Source organism: Trachymyrmex cornetzi, unplaced genomic scaffold (assembly GCF_001594075.2).
Source record: "Trachymyrmex cornetzi isolate Tcor2-1 unplaced genomic scaffold, Tcor1.1 scaffold16, whole genome shotgun sequence".
Taxonomy (NCBI): Eukaryota; Metazoa; Arthropoda; class Insecta; order Hymenoptera; family Formicidae; genus Trachymyrmex; species Trachymyrmex cornetzi.
In genome coordinates this window covers 57977-72788 of record NW_017296201.1, presented here as the reverse complement: position 1 = coordinate 72788, position 14812 = coordinate 57977, and the positions used below count along the sequence as shown (strand labels likewise).

Here is a 14812-nt window from a genome sequence, read left to right as displayed (position 1 = left end):
CCTGCTTGCCTGCCTGCTTGCCTGCCTGCCTGCCTGCCTGCCTGCCTGCCTGCCTGCCTGGCCCTTATGGACTAACCTTCTCGCGCACATACACACGTTATGTATATATAATCGTATACCTATCTCTACTCATCTATCTATATCATGCGTGTTCCGTAAATATACGCGCGTTACGATTTCAGACTAATGTGTAAACAATTCAATTCAAGAATATGTAACAGACGTTTTATCATGTGTGACATCTGATATTACGAATATTACGAATATTACGAACTACGAAGTAACAAATTTGTCTTGCTCAGTTGTAATTTATTTGTTTCTTATCAATTTTAGTCTGAACTTTTTAAAAAAGCACCCGAATCTGGATTATTTATACGATATGATCGCACAGGTTTCTATACTTCGTCATATAATTATTCAATATGTATATCCCAGAATTTTCAATAATTTCAAACTTTTTAAATGTAATTTTCTGTCGCAAATGACATTATATGTCATCATATCATTGTAAATACGCGTATGCTAAAAAAAATACCAAATAAACCTTCGATCCATAAAGTCGATATAATTTCACTTTAGAATTGATCAATTTCGTTGAGCCCGACTCAAAGAGATAAAACGTCTCTATCTGGTAGACAGTAGGTTGTCTATCGAAATAAAGTATCATTGCCCTTAGTTTGAATCAACTTCACCAATCGCTGCAACCGTATCGGTAATTCAGAGGCGGAGTCAAGACGAGCCTCGAAGTCGGACTCGGTCAGCGAGTTTCCATTGGTCAAGTTCAGAAACGAGGAAGCATTAATCGCCGCGATCGCACTGCTCTCCGGCGAGACGCAACGTGCTTGGTGGAACAAAATGGCCAGACTCAACGATAAATCGCACGTCATCGTATCTCCGATATAACCGGACGAGCGATCGCGAAAAGATGGCGGGTTAAGAAAAAAGATGTTAGGGGTAAACTATTTCTGTGGACGTAGCGAGAGATTAGCGCAGAGATGAATCGAAAGACAATATATACATATATGGTATCACTATCATTTGTGGCGTGGCAAATATAACGCGAAATCAAAAATGTTAAAATTTATAAATTTTAAAATTGTAGTCATTAAGTTATTTCTTGTATAAATAAAATAAAAATATTAAAATGCTCTCTGGAAACGAGCGAAATTTCTTAAAAATATTTAATTGATATAATTTTTCTATCGTATTGAATTATTTTTATATTATCTCATACATAGAAGGTATAACGAAAAATATTTACAAATACGTAATACGTGTAAATGCAAATAAAAAAAATTATATATAAAGATTATGTAAAGCTCCTGACCACTCACCATACTCTTCGGATTAACAATATCAGAAGTGAAAAAAACCCTATGAAAATTGCTGTAAAATCTATTAAAACAGAAATATTTTTCAATAAAACAATATTTGCATTTGATAGAGTACACTTATAAAATATAGACACTGACAACTCTTCTTTTATTTTGGAATGGATTAAAATCATATTGTATATATAGCTGGTTTCAATTTCTAGTTAGGCATAATTTAATTTCAAGTATATAATTATTTATCGATTCTCAAAATGTAAAGAGAATTTTTGGTATATTTTACAAATCTATTCCATCAATTGCAAATGTTGTCTTATTAAAAAATATATTTTAATATATTTTTTTCTCAGTGTACTTTTAAAGGTATTTTGAATAAATTCGTCATTTTTACGTTGTATTTTTATAAACAACAAATTTTTATTTAGAATCGTACATATCATTAAAAACTTAATATTTAAATCCGTTAATAAATCAAACTAATTAAGACTCCTTACAAATCAAAGAATTGGAAAGAGTAAGGGCACTAGGAGTTGATCGCAGAAGACGTCGCGCAAATAATACACTTATACAGAGTGAAACTTCTTTATTCACTGAACGCGCTTACATGTTTCGACTCATTTTTGAGCCTTCCTCAGAGCAAACACACACTAACATATATAAAGTAAATGTTATCCTGTCATGGTGAGCTCCCCTACATCGAGAATTTCAATGCCAGTATTAAATAAAAAGAAAGAAAAGAAAATGAAAAAGAAGGGAAATATAAAAAATGTCAAATTAAAGAATATAGAAACTAATTTATCAAAAAACTTTAATAATATAATTAATTATCTCGGAAATAGGGATACTCACCACAATTACAAAGTGCCGTATCGCAAACATTATCATGAATAATTCAAGAACCGGTTCCTGATATGGTACTTTGTAATTGTGGTGAGCGTCCCTATTTTCGGGATAATTAATTATATTATTAAAGTTTTTTGATAAATTCTCTATATTCTTTAGTTTCTATATTCTTTAATTCGACATTTTTAATATTTCCCTTCTTTTTCATTTTCTTTTCTTTCTTTTTATTTAATTCTGGCATGGAAATTCTCGATGTAGAGGAGCTCACCATGACGGGATAACTTTTACTTTATATATGTTAGTGTGTGTTTGCTCTGAGGAAGGCTCAAAAATGAGTCGAAACATGTAAGCGCGTTTAGTGAATAAAGAAGTTTCACTCTTTATAAGTGTATTATTTGCGCGACGCCTTCTGCGCCCGACTCCTAGTGCCCTTACTCTTTCCAAAATTCTTTAATATATTTATAAAATATATTTTTTCAAGAAGTTGTTTTGTTTTTTTCGTTTCTAATGTCATAATCCAAAATGACCGTGACTTTTAGACAGGAGCTTTAAAAAATAAATCTTGTTTTTTTTCTGGAACATATAAAATGATTATGACATACGAGGGTCGTCTGAAAAGTTTTGAGCCTCATCATAAAGATGGCGTTACTCGTCAAAGCCATTCTGGTATTATAATCGTGATACTTACGAAAGATATCTGTAACATTTGTGGCCACTTTGGATGTTCAGTTCTTGTTTGACAATCATTTGTGTCATTTTGTAAAAATGGAAAAAATTGAATATCGTGCTATAATTAAATTCTTGCATTTAAAAGGCAATACGTCTACGCAAATTAAAGCCGAGTTGGATGCTGTTTACGGGGACTCTGCTCCATCATTTGCCACTGTGAAAAGATGGGTAGCTGAATTTAAACGTGGTCGTACCAGCTTAGCTGATGATGAGCGTTCGGGACGGCCAACAACTGCGACCACCATCGATAATATCGAAGAAATTCATCAAATGATAATGGACAACCGTCATTATCCCTAATTAAGATTAGGGAGATAGCAGAGGCTGTTGGCATATCAAGAGAACGTGTTTGTCATATATTGACTGAAGAATTAGGCATGCGTAAGTTAACCGCGCGTTGGGTGCCGCGCTTGCTCACTCTGAATCAAAAACGCAATTTGAATGAACATTTCTAAGGCCCTGTTGGAGCGGTTTAAGCGAAACGAGTCGGATTTTTTGCGTCGATTAATAACGGTTGATGAAACTTGGGTCCGCCACTTCACTCCTGAAACGAAAGAACAATCAAAACAGTGGACCTGCGAAGGGTGAACCTGCTCCGAAGAAAGCGAAGACGGTTTTATCGGCGGGAAAGGTGATGGCGACTGTTTTTTGGGACAGTCATGGAATTGTGTTGATCGACTATCTTGAAAAAGGTAAAACAATAACAGGGACGTACTATGCATCATTATTTGACAAGCTGAAGGCAAAAATTGAGAAAAAACGACCGCATTTGAAAAAGAAGAAAGTGCTGTTCCATCAAGATAACGCATCGTCTCACACTTTGGCGGTCGCTATGGCAAAAATTCACGAATTGCGGTTCGAATTAATTGACCATCCACCGTATTCACCAGATCTGGCCCCCAGCGACTTTTTTCTGTTTCCTAGGTTCAAAGTTTGGCTCAAAGGACAGAAATTTTCATCGAACGAGGTCATTGCATCCGTAGACGCCTATTTTGCAAAGCAAGACGCTCAGTATTATTTAAATGGATTAAAGGGGTGGGAGAAGAACTGAAAAAAAAACGACTTAAAAGGAGACTTTGTGGAAAAATAAAATTGAATTTGACCGAAAAATTACTTGTTTCTATGTTAGGCTCAAAACTTTTCAGACGACCCTCGTAATAGCATAATAATGCGAGGATGATTTTATTTGCACTTGTTCAGTTTTCTCAGAAAGAATGACTATATTTAAACGAAATATTTCGAGATTAATCATGTCCTTTATAAAGAGAGATGTGCTACTGTAATCTCAGTTTGACTATGATCAAATGCATTTGCTCTCTATACGAATAAAATATTGTCTTAGATCTTACCGACTTTTACTACATTGTGTGACACGCACGCACGCACGCACGCACGCACAAAATTTGGCCAGAGACAGCTTAAAAGACGAATGCAAGAGATTCGCATTAGCGACGGAAGTGTAAAAAGTGACAAATAGTGTAAGAAACGAATCTTACATGTCTTTTGCCAAGAAATCTGAAAAACGTGAATGAAAGGCTAACATTTAAAATATATATATATATATATATAAAAGGAAAATATTTTTAATATATTACTGTAACTATAATATTATAATACGTTAAAAATGTAAACTTCTTGTATTGTAAAAGTATCATGTATTTTTAGAAATGTGAGCAAATATTGCTTTCGAGAAATAAAATCGATACAACTTTATTAACAATCAATTGTATTATTTAATTACATAGCATTAATTCTATAGTATATCAATATTTTCAAATGTATTCTGCTTAAAATCTTTACAACCTAAAATCATTCATTTTCAACTATCTGTAATTTTTAACAACTATTGGCATTTTTGCTAAAACAACACGAACTAAAAAAGTTGTAAAGTTGAAACCTATTTTAGAGTTCCCTAGTAGATAGAGAGTTTCGATGTTTAAGAAAGAGACCGGAAGTGCCATTGGTGAAGTTTGGAAGTCATACAAGAGAGGAAAGCCGAATATCACGACCGCTCACCGCTGCCAAATGCATTTCGAAAGATTACGTTCGCACATAAACGCCAACATAATTTTACGCGACGCAATTCAGAACATACGACAAAAATTTTATGCATCTTCCAATTTCTAAAGACGTCGGAAACAATGCGCATAGAACTTTAAAAACAATAATAATAACAGTAATATATACTAGCAGAAAAAAATTTAAGTGGCTGGTATCAAAACTAGTTTTAAGTCAAACTAGACAGTCTTGTAAGATGTATAATTAATACAATAATTTTGTCAATTAAATATCAATTTTATCAATTAAATATTTACATTAAATTATATTTAATAAATTTTACAAACATGTTAAATAAATCTGATAAAATAATATGTTAATTTTGCGTAGATTAATTTAAATGACAAAAAAATTGATTACAAAGCTAATACAATTCATATTTCATAATATTCTACTTCATAATTAAATAGTATCACAAAGTATCCTCTTGAGAAGAATTTTATATATTTAGCAATTTTTTCTACTCTAACAATAAGATATTTAAATGAAAATTAATCGAGAAATGTGGGAAAGCAGAGAAGTAAGACTAAAAATAGAAATTTGTCCCATTGAAAAAGCATTCTAAAAATACATATTTAATTGTGCATATTTGCATAATTGTGCATATTTGCATATTTTGTGTACATTTTCATATTTTGTTTGCATAAAAAATCCAATGTTTACAGTAATATATCACAAAATAAATAGATAAGCAATTTAATATTAGTGACATTAATAAACATCTTTAAAATACTGATATAAACGTTTTTCCAACATATATGTCTACTAGTTATCGCAATTAATATCATCACATGTCTCGATAATTGAATTAGTAGAACGCCTGCACGGAATAAGGGAGAACCAGAATCGAATTCCGTGTATAAAAGGTAATATTTTTCATAATAAATTCTTTATAGTATTTTAAAGATACTCATTAGTACATCAATAATATTAAACAATTTGTCAATTCCAGCTTCAGTTTAGGATTAGGGGTTTCAAGTCGACAAATAATCGACACACAGTTTGCTTGACCTTTGAAAAAAATGTAAAATTCACACAAAAATATCATTAGATTCCAAAATCTTGAAAAAAATATGGCTGTTTTCGCTATTTTCTTCGCTTAACTGTGTTGAATAAGATATATGTCCGTGTGTGTCTGATAAAATTTCATATACAAAAAAAATATATATATTTTTTTTTTATATTAGTATTGATCGCAATAAAATGCGCATAAACAATTTTTACCATTCATCATTTAAATTAGGTCATTTTAGTATCGTTTTTCTAATATTCTGTATAAAACCTTTTAATTCACATATGTGTATCACATATGAGATGAGCTTTTGTTTTTAACACGCTCTTCAATATAACATTAAAAATGCAGAACAATGAGTTGATTTTTGTATTTCAGAGAAACATAAAAAACTGGTGGCTCAGAAACTACAATTACTCAAAAATTATGACACCTTTGTACGAAGTACGGAATGATACTCTTATGAAGTATGTACCTATGTATTTTTATTTTCTTACGAATACATTTCTGAATAAAAATTCAATTTAAGATTTCGAGACAATAATGTATTTCGTGATAAAAAGTGACAAACTATAAATGTGTGGTACATAAAATAAGATAGTTGCAAAATAAATTGTAATCATTCAAATGTTTGATTACACTAAACAAATAAAATGTTGTTATACGAGTTATCGAACATTTAAAATTGTATAAAAATATTAAGTAGCTCTATACTTTTTATATTTATATAAATTGTATAAAAGTATAGTCACTTAACTTAAAGTATTTAACTCTAGAGTGCTATCGCTATTCAGTGATAGTATACTGTTATCAATACATAAATTTTATGTACAAGGAAATAAGACTAATTTTTAATTAATATAACATACAAGTTTTTCATACATTTCGTACTTTAACGGTAAAAAATATTTTGTATTTACCCATATATAGGATCGCCAGCAGTTAGAACGAAACCAACGCTTAGCCAATGCTACGACTATCAACTGATGGCAAAGGTTCTGTCAATCAATACTGGATTATCACTAACAAATGATTGGCTGAAATGACTGGGTCTAAGTTATCATCCAGTACTTAGTCAGTACTTGAACTATGGCAGTCTCAGTACTGACCCAATACTGGACCGATTGTCAAACTTTATAATCTAGAGTTTTATAAACATAAATAACTTATAACTTAAAAGGAAAGAATAAGTATTAAATTAATTATTAAATATTCATCTTGAAATGACATAAGAGCATGTAATCCAATTGTATATATATGTGTATCACTTCATCCCCAAAATATATAATACAAAACAATATCACAAAATTGCTTAAAAAATGAAATCACTTTTATCAGGCTTTCTATTATAATACTGTCTACTTGGGGGGGAGGGGGGTTCAACCTGATATAACAAACACAATTTTTCAGCTTATCCTACCTTTTACAATGGTAAATTGGACCTTCTAATGACCACTTAAAACATAATTTAATGCTCAATGGCCTCGATCACGTAAAATTTACTTATCTATAGCCAAAGTTAATTATTTCGTTCAGGAATTACAATTGAAAATAAGCCAAGACTTTTCGTATTCTCACTCTTTTTCTTGATAAAATTACGAATAAATCTGTCTTAGGAATTGAGTGTTCTTAGTTTATAGTATGTTTAATGAATCAGAAATAATATTCAATATGAATTAACGCATTATTGCAATTAGAACAATAGTGCAAGTGTGACCAAATATTAGATATTATTACATAAATAGGCTGAGAGTCAAATTTGCGGTGAATTGTGCAATAAATTATTTAATACATAATACTTATACATTAATCTTCATACGTTTCAGCCATTCGGGCCATCCTCAGTGAAACAAAATAGATAATAGAGAAATCTTCTAATTTGAGCAAGTGAGTGGCAAATTCATCCCTGTATTCAGTTCTTTTGTCTACAAGATGGCCCGAATGATGGCTGAAACGTATGAAGATTAATGTATAAGTATTATGTATTAAATAATTTATTGCACAATTCACCGCAAATTTGATTCTCATTAGTCTATTTATGTAATTTTGTTTGACAATCTCGAGAGTTATAAGTCGAGAATTTTATTAGATATCACTCTTTTAATCGCTTCAGCAAACAAAAGCAATTAATTTACCAATAATAAAAGACTCACCTAGTTCCATTGGGTACAACCAACTGTTGATGTCCAGGATGAGATCCATTTTGAATGACTCCGACTCGCAATGGAGTCTGTTCACTGAAATCCATAAGGAAAAAATACATCGTTAAAAATTGTGCAACACATACTGTCATGTATTATTGGACGATTAATTATACGACACTATGGAGATGATTCATAATTTTGTTGAAAGGAATTATCGAGAGAAAAAAATCTTATTTTCAATCGAAGACAACGATGACGCAGATTGACGTCATCAATGATTAACTAAATGCAATTTCAATTCGTGATGATACTGACGTACGTTTATACACACGTATACACACACATCCCTATATGCAAATATCTATTTAATACCTGCTTATATTTGAATATATGATTACCGAATCATATATTTTTCTCTCTTTTTTTCTTTCACTTTCGTTTTTTCTCTTTCATACATACATCAACTCAAATTAGCTAAACACTTCGATATTTAATGGATACAAAATAATTGCACTAGTTATCCAAGAGCCTTTTGTCACATCGTCGCTCGTTAGGGTGATAATAACACTGAATTAATTCCAGATTCGAATAAAGAAATCTTGCAATGCAACGTTGCTGAAACTAAAACTGCGTATAAACAAAAAAAAAGTATAAAATTAAAATGTTTAGCGTATTGCGTATAATATTGCCACAACTACGCGCTTGAATAAATTCAAATGAAGTTTATGAAACAGCGATTAAATTTTATAACATTTTTAATATATTATAAATACCATTTAACTTCAGTAATTAAAAAAAAAAAGCATTTTAATTTTGTTTCTATTAAGCAACTTTTAATTTTTCTCTTTATCTTTTTCTAATTTCAAATAATCGTTTATACACCTAGTTTGAGTGTTCTACAAATTATTTTGATAGTCTAACACAATTATGTTCAGATTTATATTCTAGCTAAGTTTTTAGATGATTTAGCAAAACCGATCATTCCATGTATGTTTATACAAAGCGAAGAGAAACATTGATAACCAAACGAAAACACATAGAAGGAAAAAGAAAACATTTAGCAGAGAAACTGTAACCATTTTCAGCAAGGAAATGAAATGCGAAAAATTGCATCGGTGGAAATTCGCAGCAAAAATGCAAAACTATATTTCAAAAAAACTTAGTGTTTTGCATTAGATAAGAAAAGTGCCAGTAAAAGAATAAGAACACCGCGTATCACACATTTACAAGTGCATCGCTGATCTTTCGCATATACGAGCCATATCGAAACTTCTCACAATACATGCACATAGAAATTATACATTGCACTTTCTTCCGCATTATATCATCAGTAAAACAAATTTTTTAAATTTAATTTGCAGCTTAATTGATATACTATTAGCGTATATATCTCGTGGTTTAAGCAATACTACAATCTAAATAATAATAGGTACATATAATAACAATGAAATAAATAAAATTTGAAACCTGAAAAGAGCACACGTTACAAGATCTTTAACTTAGCATACAACAAGAAAGCAAAATGTTCTATGAAGTGCGTGTTCCCTTAGTGATAACAATCGATTTTATGAATGACGAACAATTGGATGATCACAAATTGCACGCGTCATGCTTCCGACAGACTTATCTCGCCATATATGTCCTTGAAATCCAAGGTCTCACACACTCAATATTGATTTCGTCGATGTGTGACACCACCCGTATCGCAATAATCGAATATCGACATATCATTCTCATTCTCATTCGCGGCACGACTGATCTCGAGAGTGTTCGCGAAGAACATTATCGGCGTCATAGATCAACGTCAATGAGTAATGAAGAAGAGAAATATATGTATATATAATTAAAGCTTGCATCGCAATGTAGCTGCATTCGTTTTTCGTAATGTGATGTAACCTAATTTGGATAATTTGCATAATGCACTGTAATATGAAAAATTCAATTCCGAAATATAATATAATGTCACATCATAAGAAACTTATTTAACAAATATCTTTAGAAACATTATGTTTTGTGAATAAATTCTTAGGCCCGTATTCAGAATACGCGTTTGTAACAATGTTACTGCGCATTAGCATATATAGTTCACGTTACATACACTATTAAATTTCAGAAATAAAAACGCATATTTATGGATAAAAATACTTCTGAATATATGGACTTTAGAATCAAGATAATATGTATCGTTAAATCGTGCAAAGACAAATGTCAATCTTTATTAAAGAATTAAATGACCTAAGAATAAATACGATGAATTGAGAATTGTCAGAAATGATCGCCTCCTCTCTCCCCGCCGCGAGAAATTATTTCAGTCATTACGCGAATAATTCACCAATTAATCTACTACGTCGATCTAAAAACTCAAAATCTCGGATGAAAAAACGGAATAAAAAAGAGTGTACATTGATAATGCACCCTTAAAACGTCCATTCGTATCTCCTGTCTTCTACCTACGTACTCCACACTATTTTTCTCAGCTGATTTCATCCTCTTTGTCTCGCATCTTTTCGCTCTTCCTTTTTTTCTCTGTCCCTTTCTCTCGTCTCATTCTCTTTCACTCTCTCGCGCGCGCGCATGTGTGTGCTGATTACTTTAATTTCTATAAATTTCACTCCTATAAATAGCACGCCATTGAAAACTCTTCGTCCCTTCCAGAGAAGAGACCACGTTTCACAATAATAGAGGAACACATAACTAATCTCGGGACAAGCTGCGACAACACTACGATCTACTCTCGTTGCTGACGTTGCTCTCAGCTGGCAACCTTTACGAAGGAGGGCAAACCGGCGGCGACGGCGCCGAAGTGAGGAGACAACCAGCAACCACGGCGACCTTTACGGTCCATCCGTTGCCGGCATAAATTTTCCAACGAGTTGCCTCCTCTCTCCTCGGAAAAGGGCGGCCATCCTCCCCAACTAGCTCGTACCATCCCTCATCAAGAGAGGGGAAAAGGGTGCATCCACCCTCTCACAGGGTTCTCTCACTCCGTCGCCTGTTTTCTACGTCTCTCGGATATAAATTTATATTAATGTTACAATGAAACTCTTCAGTAACAATGAAAACGAGAAAAGAAATATTAAGAGTATAAGTCTCATCGATGGTCTGCATTAATCGAAATTAGTTTCTCGTATTATAGTATTTATTGGTAATAATTATTAATCTTTCTCTATTAATTATGCGATCTATATCAATGACATAAATATATATATATGAAGAAAATTTTAGTTATCAATAAGTTTGAAAATTCCGAAATTCGAGTACTAATCCGATAAGATAATTTTGCAAGATTCTAACTCACATGATACTATACATGCGATATAACAAATATTTAAAAATAACGATAAGTATTTCCATGTAAAAACAAAATTATAACTATACCGAAAATTGTTGGAAAGTTATCAATCAGATGCCAGATAGTTTCTTCGTCAACCCCTAATTTTTAAGATAAAAAATTGAATTTACAAAATTTAAGATTAAATTATCTTAAAAATTTAAGAGAATTAATTGATAAAAGTAAAATTTAAGATAAACTATATTTTAATAAAAACCACGCTTGATCACAAAATACATTTGAACATACAAGAATCATCCATTTGTGGATTCGTACCTTCGAAATTACGTAGATCGAAAGAAATTATTGTAATCTCGGTAAATTCGTTTTTTTTTGCCAATTAGAACATAGTTCCATCTGGTGACACAAGCATCACAATTTTATTTTATCTTCACATCGAAATTTTGTTTCATTAATCATCATACCGATTTCAATTATCCTTGAAAAGAACATTGAAAAGATATTATGTGGTGACTTTCGCACATTCTTGTCAAGTTATTCCAATGAGATACACCTTCGCCGGTGTTCATCTTTCCAAACTATTCATTATTTGCATCGCACCAAAACGATCCCTCCCACTCTTCCCTTTTCGAAGGGAACAGAGAGAGGGCTCGACCAGCCATCCTCGATACGCCTCAGCACAGAACGAAAAGAATGGCAATGCACTTACCCCCACACTGTATTCTCACACTATTCCGCCTACTCCGAGTCCTTTTTTTCTATTCTCCTCGCCCTATTTCGCTTTCCAAATCAGAAAGAATTTTTAAATTTTTATCCTGTTCTCATTCTTCTTCGTAATTATCTCGATCGAATTCGCTACTCTATTTTTATCGCGAATTCCATCCTTCCCCACAATAAACTTTACAACTTGTTATACAGGATATGATTCACGTGAAAACGTCAGAATTTCACTCGCTAATACAAATAACATTAAATGTTTACGTTTTCGAACATTGTTTTCTTGACTCTTAAGACAAGATTACGAGTTACGTTTTAAAAACGAACGCAAATTGCGAGATTTTCTCTCATTTCCTTTTTTCACAGCACGTTAACTTTCTCTATTCTTCGTGTCATATTACTTCAAACGAGCGCGTCCGACATATAATATCCCTCGTACTTTCATTCGTGATTAATTATCACAGCAGGACACATAAAACTTTGTAGTTTTACGACGATACTATACGCATTTAATTATGGATTGATTAACGATTCAGTAATGATAATCGGCACAACGCTGTTGAGTGAGACAAACGAAATACGAAGACTGTGAATAATTTTCAATCATAAGCGAGTTCAACAAAAAGCATGGTAAAGCACATAATGCTCGTTACTTTTCAAATCTAAAATCGCATACATGACGTTTTATATTTCATGCTACAATGTTTTGTAACCCAAGCAATTTCTGAAATAGCATCTATTATTAACACACCAAATACTAGAGAAATCTTTATTTTTTAAACAATTACTTAAATAAATAGACTGAAGAAAATTTAAATTTAAAATGCATATATAAATTTCATATACACATGCAAATATATGTATGTGCTTTTAAACAGAATCTTTCGTAATACGTATATATAGCTCTTCCACAAATATTTTATGTTATCATAATTAATTGAGTAACACTAAGACAAATACAACATTATCTTTTTAGGAAATAAAAAAAACTCTTCCTTCTTGCTATGTGCCGAATATTTACACAACACACACACATACACACACGCACTTATGAAAAATAGATAAATATTTACTACATGAAAGTTAGAGATGTATGATCACACAAATCTCTATACACGCATATTTCATATTTTATCTAATACTTCACAATCCTTTAACTGTAAATATTTTTATGAATAAAATGTAATGACAAAATCAGATCGCATACGCGACGATTCATTCTGAGAATCTTTATTAACAATTTTTATTCTAGATAATTGATCGCGGTTTTAATTTAACACCTCTTGCCACGCCATTCGGTCATTTTCCGATAACGCACCCCATGAATTGCATCAAAAATACATGGAAGGTTGCTATACTTAGGACTATGAGTACAGTAACACGCTTATAATGAGTTTACCGGTGAAAGTATTCAAGAAAAGTAGATAGATAGAAGAAGAAAGAGACGTATAAAGGAAGTCAGTAAAGCTTTAAGGTACTTGGAATATAGATAAATGTGCCATGTTCGATGCAAAACAGATATGAATTATCACAGCAATTTCCACCTTGAATTTACTATTAAGATCTTTACAAAAATAAAATTGATGTATATGAAACAACAATCATGAAAAATTCTTTGAAGATATATGTTGAAGCATTATTGATCACGTTCGGAATATACTAAGAAAATATTTATACTATATAAAGCGTCTAATAATTATATATATGTAAAATATATGTACCTGTAAATATAGAACTTAATTTTACACTGGAACATTTTGAATTTTGACTTCACAAAAAAATATTCTTACTTCTCAAAAAAATTCTTGCTTTTTTTAAAAAGAAATCCAAATTTAGAACTCATCTAAAATTCAGGATTCTTTTTAAAAAATATATATGTATCTAAAAATATATTTAAGATATATTTAATCAATTTAATGTTTAAAAAAATTTACAATTATTGAACAAAAGTAAAATACAAAAGAAAAAGAAATAAATTTAATTAGAGATTTTATCATCATTTCTTATTTTTCTTTTAAAATATTTTGATAACTAATATAAGAAAAAATTAACTCAAAATTAATTTTAAAAATCTATAATTGAGGACGCAGTAAAGTTGGTCTGAATACATTTTACGCTTTACAACAAGATCTCAAAGCAATACACATTTAAAAAAATGAAGCCATGGAACACCAAAGTATAGTTAATACTAACAAGAATAAAAATTAATCTACCAACAAAAAGAAAACCTGAGAAAAAGGAAAACTATTAGAGAGTGGAACGACACAATAGATTAAACGTTTACTCTCCGCGTCGAAGTAAAAATTAAATTTAAGCTGCTAATAAAGAGACAAAGAGGAAGAGATGGACAGGAGGGGAAAGTCAAAACGAAAGGGGTTGGTAGAGAGGGCGGCAAGAGGGCGATATGCGTGGGCTGGCTTCGACGCGGGGGTTTCCCAACTGCGCAATGTCGCTATCCGTTATCGACCGGTTCGCAAGCGCTATAAATACTAGGCACCAGGCTCTCACTACCCCCTATACTTCCCCCTCTCTCTTACAGTTTACCCTCGACCACCCACGTATATATTCCCCACACTCTCCCTCTTTCTCTTTCTCTGTCTCTCCCTCCCCCTCCTCTCTCTCCATCCCTCTTACGACTGAGCCATCCTCCACCACATTTATCGTAGTTATTCCCGTGTGTATCTCT

The 14812-nt window shown here is 31.9% G+C and overlaps 1 protein-coding gene across 1 annotated transcript in view; it reads right to left on the bottom strand.

Moving 5' to 3' along the window:
* Nucleotides 1–14812, bottom strand: part of Rpb8 (DNA-directed RNA polymerases I, II, and III subunit Rpb8) — a 71049-nt gene that overhangs the window by 31206 nt on the left and 25031 nt on the right. The window contains exon 2 of the mRNA XM_018503975.1: nucleotides 8127–8210. Coding sequence (XP_018359477.1) covers nucleotides 8127–8210 — 84 coding nt within the window. The remainder of the gene's footprint in view (nucleotides 1–8126; nucleotides 8211–14812) is intronic.